Below are 19,100 nucleotides of genomic sequence, written 5' to 3'. Positions count from 1 at the left end.
ATTTTGTTCCTCAGAGCCTCCAGCAGTAAAGCTGCATCACTAGCTACCTGTTTTCTCAGTGAGAAAGCTCAAAAGCCCACTTGCTGTTTCCTATCGACATTCCCTGGACACTCTCCCCCCACCCCCTCCTATCCCCTCCCAGAATTCATGATTTGACAACCTCGAGGCTCTGGGAGATGATATCTCCACCACCACCGTGAAAGTTACCCCCATCCCCACCCCATTCATCAGACAGGAAGAAGAGAAGGCAAGCATCTGTGCAGCTGTGTGCCCCTCAACAAGGAATTTATGAAAGGACCTGAGATTCTCACACAGAACACATAAATCTCTGGCAGCGTTATGCCATATTGAACTCTTAACCCCAAACAATGGAGGACGGTGGCAACCAGACCATTTTGGTGACTGCTGAAGAACAGCAAGGATATCCTCATCGTGTATGATTCATTCTTTAAATACTGTGAACCACATTGGGAAGTCACAGGTCATACTAGTGACTACAGAGAATGTTTGTAAAACCATTGCTCACCTCCTTTATTGGCAGTGTTTCCAGTAGATTCTCCTCCTCCCTTGCACCTAGTGAAATCCTTGTTCCTGACAACTCATCCTCACAAGGAAAGGCTATGATATCACCCATGGTTACTCCGAGGGAACTGTGACTTTCTCAAATTAATCAGACAGAAAGATGAGGGAGGCAGATATATTTATCTATAAAATTTTATGTAATCAGCTGTAGCAGGAAGAAACATGCCAGGAGAGAATGTTATAAAGGTTTGGAATAGGATACGTTGGTAGGTAAACCCTGCTGAAATGCGGCAAAGCCTCTTTGAAGTTATGGATTTAATTTAATCACAACCAGACAAAGAGCTGCGTGAACAGTCGTGCGTGCTGATTCTCAAAACAAAACAAAATCCCAAGATATAAACTCCTCTTTTCCTACAGTGGAACTGGGAATTCTTCCAAGACGACTTAAAATAACACTTACTGTTCAATTATCTTGTGGGAAAATAGTGATTATATAGAGTTCCAAAACATAGCAAATCTGCCCACCTCCAGTGGAATTCAAAATACTTTGTTTAGTTAGTAAACAGTATTTACGGTGGTGTAGGTAGTTTTAAACCCACAATCCGGGGGCTGTTATAAATATCTTCCTTTGGTCTGTGATTTTCTAAACTCTCCAAGCGTTCCTTCGATACTAGAGACTTTTCCAGAGATTATGGACAGAGGTGCACTTAAAAATATTGACTAGGGCAAAGCATGTTTTGTTTGATTCAATAAATGTTTTTTAAGATCTTTGGGGGCTGACATGTTGCACAGCTCTAGCAGGTACCATTCCCACATGCATGGTGTGCCCTGGCCTTGTGCAGTATACAACCTGTGACGCTGTACCTGGTGGCCAGGCCAACTGTGTGCCAGACTCAATTCTAGGCACTGGGGAGATATTAGAGAGTAAGTCAGTCAAAAATTTATGGCCTCACAGAGGCTACATTCTAGTGGGAAAAGACAGACAATAAGTGTAATAAGTAAGTAAAACATATGGTGATAGTGATCAGTGCTTTGTGGGAAAAGTGAGGAGGATAAAGTTAGGAGCGTGAGGTGGAGGGTGTTATAATCTTTATTAGGAGGGCCAGGGAAGGCCTCACTGAGGTGACATTTAAGTAAAGAGTAGATGGAGGGAAAGGAGTAAAACCGTAAGAGCCAGGAATAGTCCTGGCTATGGGAACAGCAAGTGCAAAAGCCCTGTGGCTGGACCAGAATGCACAAGGGGGAAATTGTAAGAGATGAGGTCATGCTGGTAATGGGCCCAGATCTTGCAGAGCCTTGTATGAAATCATAAGGACTCAGTTTTCCCTCTGAGTGAACTATGAGAAAGAAAGTCATTGGAGTGTTCTGAGCACAGTAGCGGTATGATCTGACATATTTTAGAAGGATTTTGAAGGCTTCTCTGTTGAGAATGATTGCATGGGGGTAAAGGCAGAACAGGTGAAGCGCTTAGAAGGCACCTGGGATAGTACAGGCAAGAGGTGATGCCAGGCTCCTACGGGGCTGGCAGAAGGGAAGGTGGTGACAAGTGTCCTTATTTCAGATATATTTTGAAGGTAGGGCCAGCAGGATTTCTTGAGAGGTTAGTGTTTGAATAATAATAAAAAAAAAACCCCAAAGGATGACCCCAAGGTTTTCAGCTAGAACTAAAAGCAACCGAGCGGCCATCATCAGATAAGGGGGATACGGTCAGTAGAGCAAGATTTTGAGGCAAGGGAAGCTCAGAAGGTCAGGAGGAGGTGTTTTCAGTTGGCGATGTCTATCAGCCATCCATGGTGGTATTTTGTTTGCCATTAGAAGCTTACTACATATAATACCCACATTAAGATGAGAAATTTCAAAGCCTACAGCTTATAAATATAAATACTATTCCTTATATTTAGTTCCAGGCCATTGACAACACAAGGAGTCCGCTGAGTTCCATATGGCTACCTGCTTGGAACATAAAAGGAGCTGGTGATGGGAAGAATTCACCTGTAAGACTTCACATCTCTAGGAAGGGAGAAGATGGGTAAGAGAGTTCATTTTCAGCTCTTGGCTGGGAAACACTGCAATTATAAATTTAATAGCTAAACTCTTTGGCATACGTTGAAAGGCAGTTTCAGTCTCCTGGCCTCATCATGCTGCCTCAGACTTCTGTGGCCGCCAGATCACTTCCTCAAACAGTGGGACGGCTACACTCTCAAGGTCTTTCAGTTCCCCAGTGCGAAGTCCACCGACTTCATTACTGCTAGAACATCTTAAGCCTACTGTTCTGTCTCACAAAAATCCTGGAAATTAGCTTTTGCACTGGAAGCAATTGAATCCATAAAAACTGATTCTGTTACGTTGACTCATCCAACATGCAGTTTTCCTGAAGTTAAACTCAAAAGCCAAAATAGTCCATTTAAAGTCTTGTGATGGTATAAATTCCACATTCTTGTGCCCCGGCGGGGAGGAAAGGAATGCTTTTAAGGTCACACATTTTTATAAGTCAAAGCCCATGAGATAGTACCTTTTAAATAGGTGCTTCGGCAGATGGCTATCAGTGCTAAGAACTGGAAAAGCAACCATATTTGTAAACTACTTTACACTTTATAAAGCACATTTTATCCTTTATTTTATAAGGATCTTCTTTGATCCTTATAAATACTCTGTGAGATCAAATATTATGACTACTCCTGTTTTCATATAAAGAAACTGACTCTGTCTGATGAGCAGCAAAGTCTAGATCTGCCCTTTCACTGCAAACCTCCAATTCTTTCTGCCGTATTAAGCTGACTTAGAACTCTTCCAGGAGAGCTACTCACTGTTGTCCTGTCACCTGGGCCCTAAGTAAATTAACAAATAGGTTCCACCTGTGCCACTTAGCATTAACCAGATCCTTCTTCGGACGGAGTTGATGGATGGAAAAGTTTCAGACAAGTAGCCGCCAGGAAGGTGTGGTGTGTGTGTGAGTCCCAGCACCATCGTGAATGAACTCATTCTAAAAACAGACATTCAGGCATTAACACAGAGGAAAGCTTAAAATGATAAGACTAGCTGGTGAGGCACAGAGGAGTTCCACAGATCACTGAAGGTCTCCAGATACTCCGGAGCAGCAGATCTATTCCACACGCAAGTCACAAAAGATGGGCATACAAATTTGTGTCCAGAGCAGGGAACATTTCAAGTGCCCTTTCTACTATAATGCAAACCATTTAAAAAATTTAGCTATAAAGATAACCTTAACTTAGTGGAAAAAAATTAACAACTATGATGTGACAAAGGTAGGTGAATCAACTAGAATCAACTCAACTAGAGTGGTCCATGGGGGTCTAAAAGGTACTTGGTTCCCTACTTACCCTGCCCCTACTGCCAGCCAAGGGAAAGTCATTGTTGATAGGAAACACGCCACTTTGTATACCTATATTAATAGTGTTGGTTTAAGTACATGACAATAGCATAATAATTAGTTATAAAAATGTTAACAGTAAGTTTTTTAAACTTAAAACTGCAAGGATATATTACAGTCAGACTTCTAATGCCTTTGCGGAATCAAAAACATGACTAAGTTAGAAGTTGGTGAAAATAACTAAAATGTAATGGAAGAACAGAAAGGAATATATATGTCATGGATTTAAAATAAAAGCAAACCTTGTGAATAAGCAACGTAAGCATGTTAAATGGCACTACCAGGAAAACCTGTCAAGAGAATTTTACCTTTGGAAAGAGACATAAAGGAGGATATTGGCTAACATTTAAAGGCTACATAATGAAAGACGAAGACATGATTATTTTGGAAAAGGGATCAGAATAGCATCCTTGGCCAAGAAGAAGAAGAAATGGACCAAAGCTAAACTGACAGATGAGAAATGGCTGAGGATGAGGCAGTGGGGGGAGGTGGGGAGGAACTAGTTATTTAAAATCCTGATTTTCCTCCTGTATATTTTTACAAGGAGCTAATGAGAGTACCTCATACGTGCACAGTAGTTTAGTTTTTGAAGTGTTTTATTCTCTCACAAGGTGCTAAAAACTTCTGGTTTGGTCAGGATGGCATTTTCTTTGTGCTCTAGAGAGGTTGTGTGACTTTCCCAAAGTCACCCAGCTAGTGATGGGGAAGCTGAGGGTAAAGCCCTTCTGTTCTGGCTCTTGATTTATATGACAAATCCCTGTCTATGAGAGAATGAAAAGACAGATGGGAACTGTCATCCCAGGCAATCCTTTTCTGTAACAATTTTTCATTCAAAATGCTAAATGAAGTTTATCTTACTTTATAAAGTTTATATGAAAATTATATTTAAATATTATTTATAAATGCCAGTTACATTCTGCCACTTTCTTCCCTGGTCGCTTATAAAAATATGTCCACTTGGAGCACCTTACCTCTGTTTGCATTCATCTATCCTATGCTTATTACTTCTTAGCTCTGTAAACTTAGGCGAACTAATAAAGCTTTCTAAGTCTCACTCCTCTCCTCTCATTTGTAAAATGGGTAATCATTTGACAAAGCTCTTAAAGATTCATCATGAGTATTAGGTGTTTGGCAAAGAACTTACCAGTATTGGTATTACCAATGTACTATACAACATGATCTTTGATGTCTGTTGCAGAATTGAATGTTACTTCTTTAGTATGTATCTAAAATTCTCTACAAGAGATATTTTGTACAATCTGTTATATTTGTAACACACATAATGCTTTACTACAATTTTTCTTAATTAAAAAGTAAAAATGGGGACTTCCCTCATGGCTCAGTGGTTAAGAATCCACCTGCCGATGCAGGGGACATGGGTTCGAGCCCTGGTCCAGGAAGATCCCATGTGTCGTGGAGCAACTAAGCCCGTGTGCCACAACTACTGAGCCTGCGCTCTAGAGCCCATGAGCCACAACTACTGAGCCCGCTCCGCAACAAGAGAAGCCACCGCAATGAGAAGCCCATGCACCTCAACAAAGAGTAGCCCCCGCTCAACGCATCTAGAGGAAGCCCATGTGCAGCAATGAGGACCCAATGCAGCCAAAATAAATTAAATAAATAAATAAATTTAGAAAAAGTAAAAGCTATACTATATATAGATGGAAGGTTTTTTTTTTTTGGCTATGACACTTGTTCATTATATTTCTCCTCTTAAAGAACAAGCGTGCACTGGTCCTCAATAGAACAAGAAAATACATTTCTACAACTGGAAATACCCTCAATTCCCAGACAGTCCTCGTCACACAAGCGATTACAGTGTCCTAAGGTTTTTGAGTCATATAATGAGCTCAAACGGTTCTTGGGACAGGCCCTCAGATGAGACAAACAGAAAGAGTGCATATCACCACAAGATTCCAGGAAATGACTTTAACCATATCACGATCCTTTGTGTAACTGTTCGTGATAAGGATTGCATCACCTACATTCGGACATCCTGTGTATAAAGCGAGGGCTCCAAAGCGGAATGACCCTCTGTGGGTCTCACTCAGGGGAGAAGAGACCACAGCTTTCCACACAGGTAGAGTGCTCTGGTGCTCTATTTGTGAGGTAATCTTGCTCTTAAAGTCATCCAGCTCATGGGAGACCATGAGAAAGTTTCAAGAATTTGCAAAGCCGTATTACTACTGTTTTTAGAATAAAAGTCCACAGTGTAATAAAAGTATAATAAATAAAACTAGCAAAGGAGTCAAGATTATTTTGTTAAAATCTTGTAGATCCCAGTGCAAAATATGCCTATAAATTCTTAGAAAAATGGGACATATGGAACAGCTAAAGTTGTACTTTAAAAATAGTGGAGTGTGATTTAAGAAAACTCAGACTAGAGCTCTAAACGAGTTGTCAGAAGGCAGGAAAGGGCTGAAAGATAGAGTCAGGGCTCAACAAGACAGATTGTAAAGAAAGTCCAAGCGATCAGAGGAAAACACGGCCAAGATAGCAGCTTCACAACAGGCAGTAGGGAGTAAAAAAAATAAAGGGATGTGTGTGTGAGTGTGTACTACGTATATAAAGTCTAAGGGAAAAACACTCACAGTTTATTAAAGAAATTCATAGTAAAATCACTTTCTGTGCCCGAGGTTAACTTGATTAGTATCAGAAGAAAAGTTAATGTTTAAACAGTCTTTCCCACATCTGCTACTCCCATAATGTCTGTGCAATTGTCATAAATTAGGAGTGGGGAAGGGCACGGTGCCAATTGTCAAAGCAAACAGGCAACTCTGGATTCCAAGTTTCGTGTTATGTTCCTTGAGCCGCAGGATTGTGAACGCTGCTGGACCTACCCACGGCCACCCCAGCACTGGAGCGGGAAAGCCCACTCACCTGGATCGTGCTCATCCCTGCCCTCTAAGCAAGGCACCTTAGCAGGGCCAGCTAGTGAGAGAGGTCAGGATGGAACCCTGTCCCTTTAGTGTCCCAGGACTTGGTTTCTGTCTACTGGCTTCATTCTAAGTCAGCGTTCCCTACTCCAGGTGACAAAGGGTCCTCACAAGCATTCATGCTCCCTTTTGCAGCAGAAGGCTCCAGACAGACCCTAGCTCAACTACAACTCTTTCCAAAGAATAAATGGGCTGTTGTTGGCTTATCAAATAAGGGCTATAATTTATACCTGTCAACTAAAAAAATTATTCACACCCTAAAAGATGAGAGTTATGTTTTATCCGGTGGGAAATTTGAGGACTTCAAGCCCTGGAGGCCGCATCTCAAGTAACCCTGAGAGCACTGCTCCCAGGAGGCGAGGGGGGAGCCAGGATATATAAGAGTTTTGCAACAAAGGGCAGGTAGTCTGAACGTGAAAAGATGACTGTTCATTAAAGAAAACCAGATATGTCAAGTTAAAGAATTTAGCTTCTTTAGAGAGCTAGATCTTCAGAAAATTTAGCTTCACTTTCAGAAAAGGAGCTTTTAATAGGAAGTTAATATAGCAAGTGACACTAAAGGCACACACATGCTGTTGACTATGGGGTTGGCACTTATGCCTCTGGCGCTATTCACGACTGCCTGCTCTGCACATCCATCTTCCTCACTGACTCCACTCCACGTGCCTTAAAGTCAAGGTCTCTGTTTTGTACTTCCTGCACCTCACATAGCATCCAGCCTGTGGTGCGTTAGAAAATCATGTCCGTGACTTGGATGTTACAAGGCCAGATCAGTGAGGGACCCAGGCTGGCATGCCAGGCCAAGTTCTGTTCTCTTTCCCTTCTGCTTCACACCTTCACAGGCTGTAGCCCTCAGGTAAGATGCTCCCTTCTCTTCTTCCTGGGGGTGGGGTATGCACATACCAGCTGGTGGTTATACGGAGGCTTGAGGGAAGGAAGGCCTCAGTAAGCCTCATACTACATCTAACCAGAAAGCTCTATAGTGGAGCTAAAAGCACAGCCCAGCCAATAGTAGAGTGCTACCTTGTTGGCCACTAACCATTGTCTTGTGTTTATGTATCTTTCCAGAATGTCATGAGAAGGTCAAGGCTGGATTTAGGAATGCCTGGTGTCCCCGGTCTTGACATAACACCATCAGCACCAGAATCTCACCATAAACTGTTAACATATTTGTCTTTTAGCAACACTTTGTGCGCTTAGAGGGAGTCCTGGAAAGAGAAAGGAGATGTGGCTCACTTTGCCAGGACTCTGCCTGCTAGGTTCCTGTCAACTTTGTCCCTTTTGGTCTTAACTTCCAACCTGCAGTGTGGCCAGTGCTTGAGTTGCCTACAATCCTTGACAGACTTATCATCCCTATCAGCATCTATTGCTAATGGTGCCTCTTTCTCTGTCCCAGAAAAACTGTTACTTAAAAAGAATAACCTCAAGTTTAATGCCAGGTTGTCCTCAGCAAGGCCACACTTATGAAGTGGACCATGAGAGTGCGTCTGAAGGTCTTGTCCAGCGCCTACGTAAGTCTGTCTGCTAGAGATCACTTTGTAGACTACCTCGGGTGAATCAGTGGGGACTAGGGCTTTCATTCAGTAATTCAACAAGTAGTTAGTGACCCCTCTACTCGATGCCAGGTGGTACTCTGGGTTCTGAGCACGTACCAGTGCACAAAGCAATGTCCCTATCCTCGGAGACAGAGCAGAAGATGCATAATGAGCACACAAACATATAAAGATAATTTCAGATAGTACTAACTGCTATTTAGGAAAAAAACCAACATAAAAGGCTAGAGGGTGACTGGGAGGTGTTGTGAAGTGCTAATTGCTGGCTCTGAAAGGTCTCTCTGAGCAAGGCATTTGAGCAAAACTGAGAAATAAGAGACAAAATCTTGGGAAGACTGTCCCTTCCAGGAGAAAAGCGTGTGCACCGAAGCTCTGAAGCAGGAATGAGTTCACAATATTCTCCCACCTGTTCATCTCCACTCTTAAGACCCACCTCATGATTCACCTCCTCCAAGATGTCTTCTGTGACACACTACCCGTATGAGTGATAATTTCATTTTGCTTCCCCATCATACAGACAGGCACGCTTCAAAATGTGGATAAGTGTTTCTTTGAATTCCATTTTTTACATAAGTTCACACAGGAAAAAGGGTATGAAAGATGGAATACTGCCTGCCATGTCAGTAAACAAAGGATGCCACAGTCATCAGCATTGCAGCCACAGCCGATGATGAGCTGATGAGCCCTGAGGGCACAGGAAGGAAAGAACACCTGCCATCTGGCAGCCAACAGACTGCAGCCACTCCCTTCCGTGAGCCCTGAGGAAACTCAGGGTACGAAAACACAGGATACTGGCCCCAGATAGCTGAGGTGCACATCAAAGGAATGATTTCAGTGAGTTCAGATTCTTGCATCTTCCCTACATAGAAAAGCGCTAAATTCTTTAACTTGACATATCTGGCTTTCTTTAATTAACAGTAATCTTTTTTTTTAATTAAGTTTTTTACATCTTTATTGGAGTATAATTGCTTTACAATGGTGTGTTAGTTTCTGCTTTATAACAAAGTGAATCAGTTATACGTATACATATGTTCCCATATCTCTTCCTTCTTGCGTCTCCCACCCTCCCACCCTCCCTATCCCACCCCTCTAGGTGGTCACAGAGCACCGAGCTGATCTCCCTGTGCTATGCGGCTGCTTCCCACTAGCTAGCTATTTTACGTTTGGTAGTGTATATATGTCCGTGCCACTCTCTCGCTTTGTCACAGCTTACCCTTCCCCCTCCCCATATCCTCAAGTCCATTCTCTAGTAGGTCTGTGTCTTCTTTACTCCCGTCCTACCCCTACGTTCTTCATGACGTTTTTTTTCCCCCTTAGATTCCATATATATGTGTTAGCATACGGTATTTGTCTTTCTCTTTCTGACTTACTTCACTCTGTATGACAGACTCTAGGTCCATCCACCTCACTACAATTAACTCAATTTCTTTTCTTTCTATGCCTGAGTAATATTCCATTGTATATATGTGCCACATCTTCTTTATCCATTCATCCGATGATGGACACTTAGGTTGCTTCCATCTCCTGGCTACTGTAAATAGAGCAGCAATGAACATTTTGGTACATGACTCTTTTTGAATTATGGTTTTCTCAGGGTATATGCCCAGTAGTGGGATTGCTGGGTCGTATGGTACTTCCATTTGTAGCTTTTTAAGGAACCTCTATACTGTTCTCCATAGTGGCTGTACCAATTCACATTCCCACCAGCAGTGCAAGAGTGTTCCCTTTTCTCCACACCCTCTCCAGCATTTATTGTTTGTAGATTTTTTCATGATGGCCATTCTGACTGGTGTGAGATGATATCTCATTGTAGTTTTGATTTGCATTTCTCTAATGATTAATGATGTTGAGCATTCTTTCATGTGTTTGTTGGCAACCTGTACATCTTCTTTGGAGAAGTGTCTATTTAGATCTTGTGCCCATTTTTGGATTGGGTTGTTTGTTTTTTTGTTATTGAGCTGCATGAGCTGCTTATAAATTTTGGAGATTAATCCTTTGTCAGTTTCTTCATTTGCAAATATTTTCTCCCATTCTGAGGGTTGTCTTTTGGTCTTGTTTATGGTTTCCTTTGCTGTGCAAAAGATTTTAAGTTTCATTAGGTCCCATTTGTTTATTTTTCTTTTTATTTCCATTTCTCTAGGAGGTGGGTCAAAAAGGATCTTGCTGTGATTTATGTCATAGATTGTTCTGCTTATGTTTTCCTCTAAGAGTTTGATAGTTTCTGGCCTTACATTTAGGTCTTTAATCCATTTTGAGCTTATTTTTGTGTATGGTGTTAGGGAGTGTTCTAATCTCATACTTTTACATGTACCTGTCCAGTTTTCCCAGCGCCACTTATTGAAGAGGCTGTCCTTTCTCCACTGTACATTCCTGCCTCCTTTATCAAAGATAAGGTGACCATATGTGTGTGGGTTTATCTCTGGGCTTTCTATCCTGTTCCATTGATCTGTCTTTCTGTTTTTGTGCCAGTACCATACTGTCTTGATTACTGTAGCTTTGTAGTATAGTCGGAAGTCAGGGAGCCTGATTCCTCCAGCTCCGTTTTTCATTCTCAAGATTGTTTTGGCTATTCGGGGCATTTTGTGTTTCCATACAAACTGTGAAATTTTTTGTTCTAGTTCTGTGAAAAATGCCAGTGGTAGTTTGATAGGGATTGCATTGAATCTGTAGATTGCTTTGGGTAGTAGAGTCATGTTCACAATGTTGATTTTTCCAATCCAAGAACATGGTATATCTCTCCATCTGTTTGTATCATCTTTAATTTCTTTCATCAGTGTCTTATAATTTTCTGCATACAGGTCTTTTGTCTCCTTAGATAGGTTTATTCCTATATATTTTATTCTTTTCCTTCTTTTGACATTCAGACTACCTGCTCTTTGTTGCAAAACTCTTATATATCCTGGCTGCCCCCTCGCCTCCTGGGAGCAGTGCTCTCAGGGTTACTTGAGATGCGGCCTCCAGGGCTTGAAGTCCTAAAATTTCCCACCAGATAAAACGTAACTCTCATCTTTTAGGGTGTGAATAATTTTTTTAGTTGACAGGTATAAATTATAGCCCTTATTTGATAAGCCAACAACAGCCCATTTATTCTTTGGAAAGAGTTCTAGTTGAGCTAGGGTCTGTCTGGAGCCTTCTGCTGCAAAAGGGAGCATGAATGCTTGTGAGGACCCTTTGTCACCTGGAGTAGGGAAGCCTGACTTAGAATGAAGCCAGTAGACAAAGCTTTGCTCAAGGAGAAAATTTAGGGAACAATTCTACCACCTAGAAATGTTCCAGCGGCAGCACTAGCCAGCTGAGCATTTACAAGGCCTAATGGATACCAGTTTACAGAGTAAGAAAGGAAGACAAATCTATTTATCTATCTATCTATCTAACATCAAATGGTCAAAACCTGGTATTATGAATTTACTATGGAATATTTATAGAAAAGTTTCTATCCAGGTTTAAAAAAAGTACCTTTATGCCATCCCATCAGTTATTAATCTGAGAGTTACCGACTCCCAAAGAAAAATCCTTCATTTAAGGATATTTGAGGACTACCCATTAATAACATATACATGCACCAATCTGAACAAGCAATTGTAGTCAAATATTAAATTTATTTAGTGTTTTTACTGAAGTCATAAAGAAGAGACTATTCTTACCAGTTGCCTTCTGGATTTACGAACTGCTGCACTGCATAGCCAAACTGTTCACTTGAAGGACCAGAAAATATCTTTGCTTCCGGGAGACCAACATTGTACGCCACACAGCAATTTAAAATGCCTATGAAGGAAAAAATGAAAACGTAGTCCATATTTACAATTTGTGAATAAAAGTTTGTAATATAATTATCAAAGGCCACTTAAAAAAAGTGTTTGAAGTAATAATTATTCTCTTTATCAATGTTTACCAAGAAATAGTGGCTACTGATTTTTAAGTACTAATTTGGGGCCCTGACACCATGCTAAGTACTCTACTTCCATGATTCATTATTTCATTCATCTTCATAGAAATCCTAAAATATGATTGGTTTTTTTTTTTTTGGCCACACAGCACGGCTTGCAGGATCTCAGTTCCCCAACCAGGGATCAAACCTGTGTCCGCTGCAACAGAAGCATGGAGTCCTAAGCACTGGACAGCCAGGGAATTCCCTGATTGCTAATATTATATTTGTTTTGCAGAAATTTCTGAGGTTCCTGGAGATAAGTGTGTCTCACAGGTAGAAAGTGATAAGGGAAGGGCAGGATTTGAACACAGGGCTGTCTGACTGAAGAGCTTGAATTCTTAAACAACATATTACCTCTAGGGATTAAGTAACTTCAGTTCTATTTGTCCTTCCTAATGCAAGACTCTAAACCACCCAAGGGCAGGGTTGGAAGGTTATCTTCTATTTCTTCTGAATCTCCCTGAAGACCTTGACACGAACTCTATATGAAATGTCTGTTGAAAGAGCATTGCTGAATACATCAAAGGAGGTAAAAAAAAAAAAATCACAGCTGCTTGAAAATTGTATCATTTTTTTCAGAAAGGATCATTTCTGAGAATGAAATGTAAGGGAAAGGGGTCATATCTTTTATTCCAGCAGGAACTGCAAAAGTGGTTTTGCTTTTTGATGCTTCTTTCTGAGTGTTCGAGAAATCATATTCATTTTCAGAAACAACAAAGGCCTTGATAGGATAAAGCCTGGATAGACCTTTTTAAAAAACCTTGTTTGTGATGGAAAGGGAAAGAGGGGAAAGAGTAAGGTTGATGAAGTCTCCCCCTCTGACACTGATAGCATTAATGCTGGTCATCCTATGTTCTAGAGAAAGAAGATTGTGTGGATATTAACATTCTCTATGGAGATGGGAACAGACTTCAAGCTGTTTGAGATCAGGAGTTACCTTAGCAGACACTGAAGGCAGAGTGGACTTTTCAAAACTGACATCGAAGTTCCATCAATATGTGTTTTCACAAAGGAATAACCCACTTTCTGGGCCACATTGGAAGTGCACAGTATTTCATAAATCTATTGTTTCAGGCATTGAAAGGATGGAGGAAAAGGGCTGGCTCTTCCATTATGCCCGTGTACTTCTGGGGACAGATTCTGAAATGTGCTCCAAAGGAATAATGAGGTCAGTGATGAAGCTTTGGGGACTTAAAGTAGTTGACGTGCCTCTTTACCTGCCAAAATCATTCTACTGTGGATCTGTTCACTCAAGAGCGCTCAGGTCACTATTATTTTTTAGAAATAAATGTGTTGCCAGGAAGAGAAGGACAAATCATAATTTTCAAATACTCTGTAGCAAAATCTACACGGCTTCACATGTGCACATTTTCTCCTTAATATCTATTTTTGATATGCACCACTGCTTCTTTATACTTTTCAGGAAATAAAATGCAAACGAAAATAATGTAGCAAAGTAAGCAGAGAACCAGAACTGACATTCAGAATATTGGTGTTTCCAATCAACAGTTTAACTTTACCCCACAGTGCAGAACTCAATAAATCCTATTTAAATACGTTACCAATTATCTAACAAACTAGTAAAAGCTTGGGGAGGTGATATCAAACTGTCTCCTCTTTTAAAATATCTTTTGCTAGAAAGACCACATATGGTTATATATATAATGACCTCATTTTTTTCCCTATTAATTAGACCTTGGCAGATCATGGCATGACATGAAATCACGATGGAGTCCATTTTATCACGTAGCAGTTAAATTTTATTATATATACGCCCAAATGTGTACATACATACTTATATGTATATACTATGTGTTTACATACATATATACATGTGTCTATACATACATATATAAACTATTAAAAAATGTAAATCATATTATTTCATCTCTCTGCTTAAAATACCCCAATGTCTGAGAATAAAATCCAATTTCCTTACCACAGTTTCAAAAGCCCTTCATGATCTGGCCCTTGTGTATCTGGTGACTTTCACTTTCCACCACTGTCCTCGCTCACTGTGCTCCAGCCACTCTGGCTCTCCTTCTGTCCCTTGAACACATCCGGTTCATTCTGCTTATGGCCTTTGCAGCGGCTTGACCCACTGCCTACAGCACTCTTCCCCACTCGGTATTTGTGTCCTGCCACCTATTCACCATTTAAGTCTTTGCTCAAGTCTCTGCTGTTCTCGTAGAGACCTCCCCTCACTCCTCTACCAGCAACATCCTTCTCCATCATTACCCCAACATCGCAGCGCTTATCATCTGAAGTGATCTTATGTATCTGTATTGTTCTGTGTCTCTCTGCCTACTAAAATCTAAGCGACTTGAGAGCTCAGATCTTATTTCTTTTATTCACTCCTACTTTCCCAGCACCTAGGGTAATATTTGTTGAATGAAATGAATTTTTAATGAATATGTGTTCTTTGATAATGATATGGAATATAGACAAAATTAGGGGGAGAAAGATCACTCATAATCATATCATTCTCATGCAAGTGCAGTTAATTTCCTTCCAGTATTTTTTCCAATATTTAAACCATAATGTATATTCCAATTTGTAGCCTACTATTTCTTAATGCTTATGTTTGTCTGCCTATGTCAGAATCATCTTGATTCATTTGATCCCCACCAACCTTGTGAAACAGCAAAACCTAGCTATTATTACCAATGTACAAATATGGAAACTGCAACTCATGGAGATTAGATGTCTTTCTTGCTCAGTGTCACACAATTGGTAGCTGATATCTGAGTCTTGGTCTGGCTCATCTTCTCAAACTTATTGTCCAGAATTTCCATTCATAAACGGTCTGCTCATTTTTCTCACAAAACATGTCCTTCTCCATCACCACTCCTTCATTCCTTGATACTAAATCTCTTCTTTCCTGTACTTCAATCTTTCCCTCAAGAGCCTGCCACTTTTGATAAATCTGGACAATCTCAGTTCACTATACTTATTTTTCTCAAATATATATTTAAAACTCACTATGTCACCGTTTCACACTTTGCCTATGATAGCTAATTAGCTTCTATAAATTTAATGTAAGTATTCGGTCTAATTCAATGTCTATTTCCTCTTTACAATCCCACTGGTCATAGTAATGTGTTCCTATGTCTGTTCTCATAAATTAACTGAATCATATGGAAAATAACAACCCTATTTGGTTCATTGTGTTTCCTTACCCCCCAAACATGCCCACACACTAAGAAATGAATCATTCAAAAAATATTTATCCAACTCCTTTGTGCGAGGCATTTTCCTAGGTCCTGGAGATATAGCAATGAACAAAACAGACAAGATCTCTGCTGTCTTTGAGCTTTCATTCTGGTAATTGGAATAAAATAATGAACAATTATATCATCATGGGATAAGCATTAAATTTCAGAAAGCTAAAAGAACCCTGATCCAAAAGTTGAGAAGAGGGTACATCTGAGTTTGAAGCCTTCATAGAAGAGGTGGCAATCCATGGACCTTGGAGGATGAGCTGGAATTCACTGCATAAAGAGGAAGGCCAAGGTCATTCCAGGCCCAAGGAACATCCTGCTCAGTATTATGGAGAAGTGAAAGAGAAGAGTATGGGGATGGTGAGAAACTGGCCCAGCAAGTCATAGATTATTAATTTATACATTCCAGGTCTATATTAGATGCAGTGAGTTTCAAGGTGACTTCAGCCTTGTCCTGTCAGGGTCATGTCAGAGTGTAACTCTTCCCCCCTGTCCTCATGCGGATGCCTGTGAACGCAGTAATAGTGCAGCAAAGTACTTATCCAAGGTGACCTTGCTGTATATTTGTTGATAGTAACCGAGCCCAAGTATTCAGTGAATCTCACGAAACTTTACTGCCATGTATGTCCTGGAGGGTTAACTAATTTCCTCTCTGTCCACAATTAAAAGGGTGTCGTGTTTCATCCTTGATTATAACCTGGCTTGCTGTCATTTTTATATCCACAGGCAAACCAGGTAGTTAATTGCACTGATTAATGCAAACTTCTTTTTTCTTCCACTCATTTAAAAATTTTATAGCACCTCCTGCCCTGAGAGTTCCTGCTCATCTCTGAAACAGATTTCTGGGAAACTTTAATAATTAAGAATTAGTTTAAGTAAAAATGGAGTTCATTCTCCCACTTTATTCTGGAACCTGATTTTAAATTATAAGATAATTCAAAAGAGAAATAAATATATGTTTGGTAATGAGATATAGTTAACCCAGTTTTGTTCTCAATATGTAGTGAAGCTCAGAAAGGAACAAAATCTTTGGAAAACAAGGGCAGAAATAAATGTATTAAACAAAATATATCATTCTATATGCAACACAAGATTTTGTCAGGAAGTGTCTTGATTTCCATGATATCACTGTCAGAGCTCAATGACACATATTTGTAGTAGAAGATGGTAGGAAAGTCTAATTTGTGTGGCTAATGCAAAACTTAAGCATATCTACATACGTTGAAGGGCAGGTGGGGCTGGCTTTTCACGGAAGGGGTTCATTTGCAAAAAGATCCAGAGAGTTAAAGGGGAAAAAATTTCATGTTAAGAGAAGAGAATTAAGGCCCAAAGCAAGAGGTAGAATTGGGAAGAGAGGAGTATTTTTAACTAGGACTCTCTTATTGCATTCTAGCCCATTCCTGCAGATGTATGCTGGCATTTTTGGGAGGAAATGTCTGTTAAGTAGTAAACAAAAATACAAGAACTCTTTTAGTTATAAAATAAGTCAGGGGGGTGTAAGGTACAGCATGGTGACTATAGTTAATAATACTGTATTGTATGTTTGAATGTTGCTAAGAGAATAGATCTTAAAAGCTCTCAACACAAGAAAAAAATCTGTAATTATGTGTGGTAATAGATGTTAACTAGTCTTATTGTGGCAATCATTTTGCAATATATACATGTATCAAATCATTGTGTTGAAAACAAACAACCTAATCAAAAATGGGCAGAAGACCTAAATAGACATTTCTCCAAAGAAGACATACAGATGGCCAAGAAGCACATGAAAAGCTGCTCAACATCACTAATTATTAGAGACACGCAAATTGAAACTACAATGAGGTATCACCTCACACCAATCAGAATGGCCATCATCAAAAAAATCTACAAACAATAAATGCTGGAGAGGGTGTGGAGAAAAGGGAACCCTCCTACACTGTTGCTGGGAATGTAAAGTGATACAACCACTATGGAGAACAGTATGGAGGTTCCTTAAAAAACTAAATATAGGGCTTCCCTCGTGGCGCAGTGGTTAAGAACCCGCCTGCCAATGTAGGGGACACGGGTTCAAGCCCTGGTCCGGGAAGATCCCACATGCCATGGAGCAACTAAGCCCGTGTGCTACAACTACTGAGCCTGTGCTCTAGAGCCCACAAGCCACAACTACTGAGCCTGTGTGCCACAATTACTGAAGCCCATGCGCCTAGAGCTCGTGCTCCACAGCGAGAGAAGCCACCGCAATGAGTAGCCCGCGCATCACAACAAAGAGTAGCCTCCCCTTGCCGCAACTAGAGAAAGCCCGCATATAGCAACAAAGACCCAACGCAGGCATAAAAAAACAAAACCAAAAACAAAACTAAATATAAAACTACCATGTGATCCAGCAATCCCACAACCAGGCATATATCCGGAGAAAATCATAATTTGAAAAGATACATGCACCCCGATGTTCACTGCAGCACTATTTACAATAGGAAAGACATGTAAACAATCTAAATGTCCATCAACAGAGGAATGGATAAAAAAGGTGTGGTACATATATAGAATGGAATATTACTCAGCCATGAAAAAGAACAAAATGATGCCATTTGCAGCAACATGGATGAACCCAGAGATTATCATACTAAGTAATGTCAGACAGAAAGACAGATATCATATGATATCACTTACATGTGGAATCTAATAAAAAATGATACAAATAAACTTATTTATGAAACAGAAACTCACAGATCTCGAAATCAAACATATGGTTACCAAAGGGGAAATGTGGGGGGAAAGTGATAAATTAGAAGATTGGGATTAACATATACACATTACTATATATAAAATAGATAAGTAATAAGGACCCACTGATTAGCACAGGGAACTCTATCAGTATTCTGTAATAACCTACATGGGAAAAGAATCTGAATGGAGATATATATATATATATATATATATATATATATATGTGTGTGTGTGTGTATATATATATATATATATGAATGTGTATATATATATATATATAAAAAACTGATTCACTTTGCTGTACACCAGAAACTAACATAAGATTAAGTCAAATATACTCCAATAAAAATTCTAAAAGTTAATTGTGCTGTACACTTGAAGCTAATATGTCAATTATATCTCAATAAAAAATAAAATAAAATCCAAATTACTCATATACATGAACTCTAAGGTCTGAATGTCTATGAAAGTGCAAGCACAGGGTGTCACTGATTTAAGAATGTGGAGCAAATCTCTATCCCATGGCTGGTGGGGACTGGTCCTCAGAAGCTGCAGAGGTATTGGCAAAGGCAGGGGAGCAGGAAGGTCCAGTTATCACCAAGACGTGGGGGAACTCTCTTAGGGGACAGCAAAGGTTCCCAGAAGAACTGTGCTTAAGAGTCCAGGAGAAACACTCTCATCTAAATCAGGGATGGGTGAAACTCCAGGTATGATCTGTCTTGGGGCAAATTTCTCCCTATCTGGGGGTCTGTGAACCTAGAAAATAATTTCTCTGCTTCTAAACAAGGATGGTGTGACAGGCATGTGAGAGACATTTCCATTTAAAAGGGAGATTAGAAG

At 40.1% G+C, this 19,100-nt stretch overlaps 1 protein-coding gene across 1 annotated transcript in view; it reads right to left on the bottom strand.

Moving 5' to 3' along the window:
* The window catches only part of ITGA2 (integrin subunit alpha 2), a 105,144-nt gene that overhangs the window by 67,815 nt on the left and 18,229 nt on the right, over positions 1 to 19,100 (bottom strand). The window contains exon 2 of the mRNA XM_067730658.1: positions 12,047 to 12,167. Within this exon, the coding sequence (XP_067586759.1) occupies positions 12,047 to 12,167 (121 nt within the window). The remainder of the gene's footprint in view (positions 1 to 12,046; positions 12,168 to 19,100) is intronic.

This window comes from Pseudorca crassidens, chromosome 3 (genome assembly GCF_039906515.1).
Source record: "Pseudorca crassidens isolate mPseCra1 chromosome 3, mPseCra1.hap1, whole genome shotgun sequence".
Lineage (NCBI taxonomy): Eukaryota > Metazoa > Chordata > Mammalia > Artiodactyla > Delphinidae > Pseudorca > Pseudorca crassidens.
The sequence above is the reverse complement of the archived record's forward strand: the minus strand, read 5'-3'. Positions and strand labels throughout refer to the sequence as shown.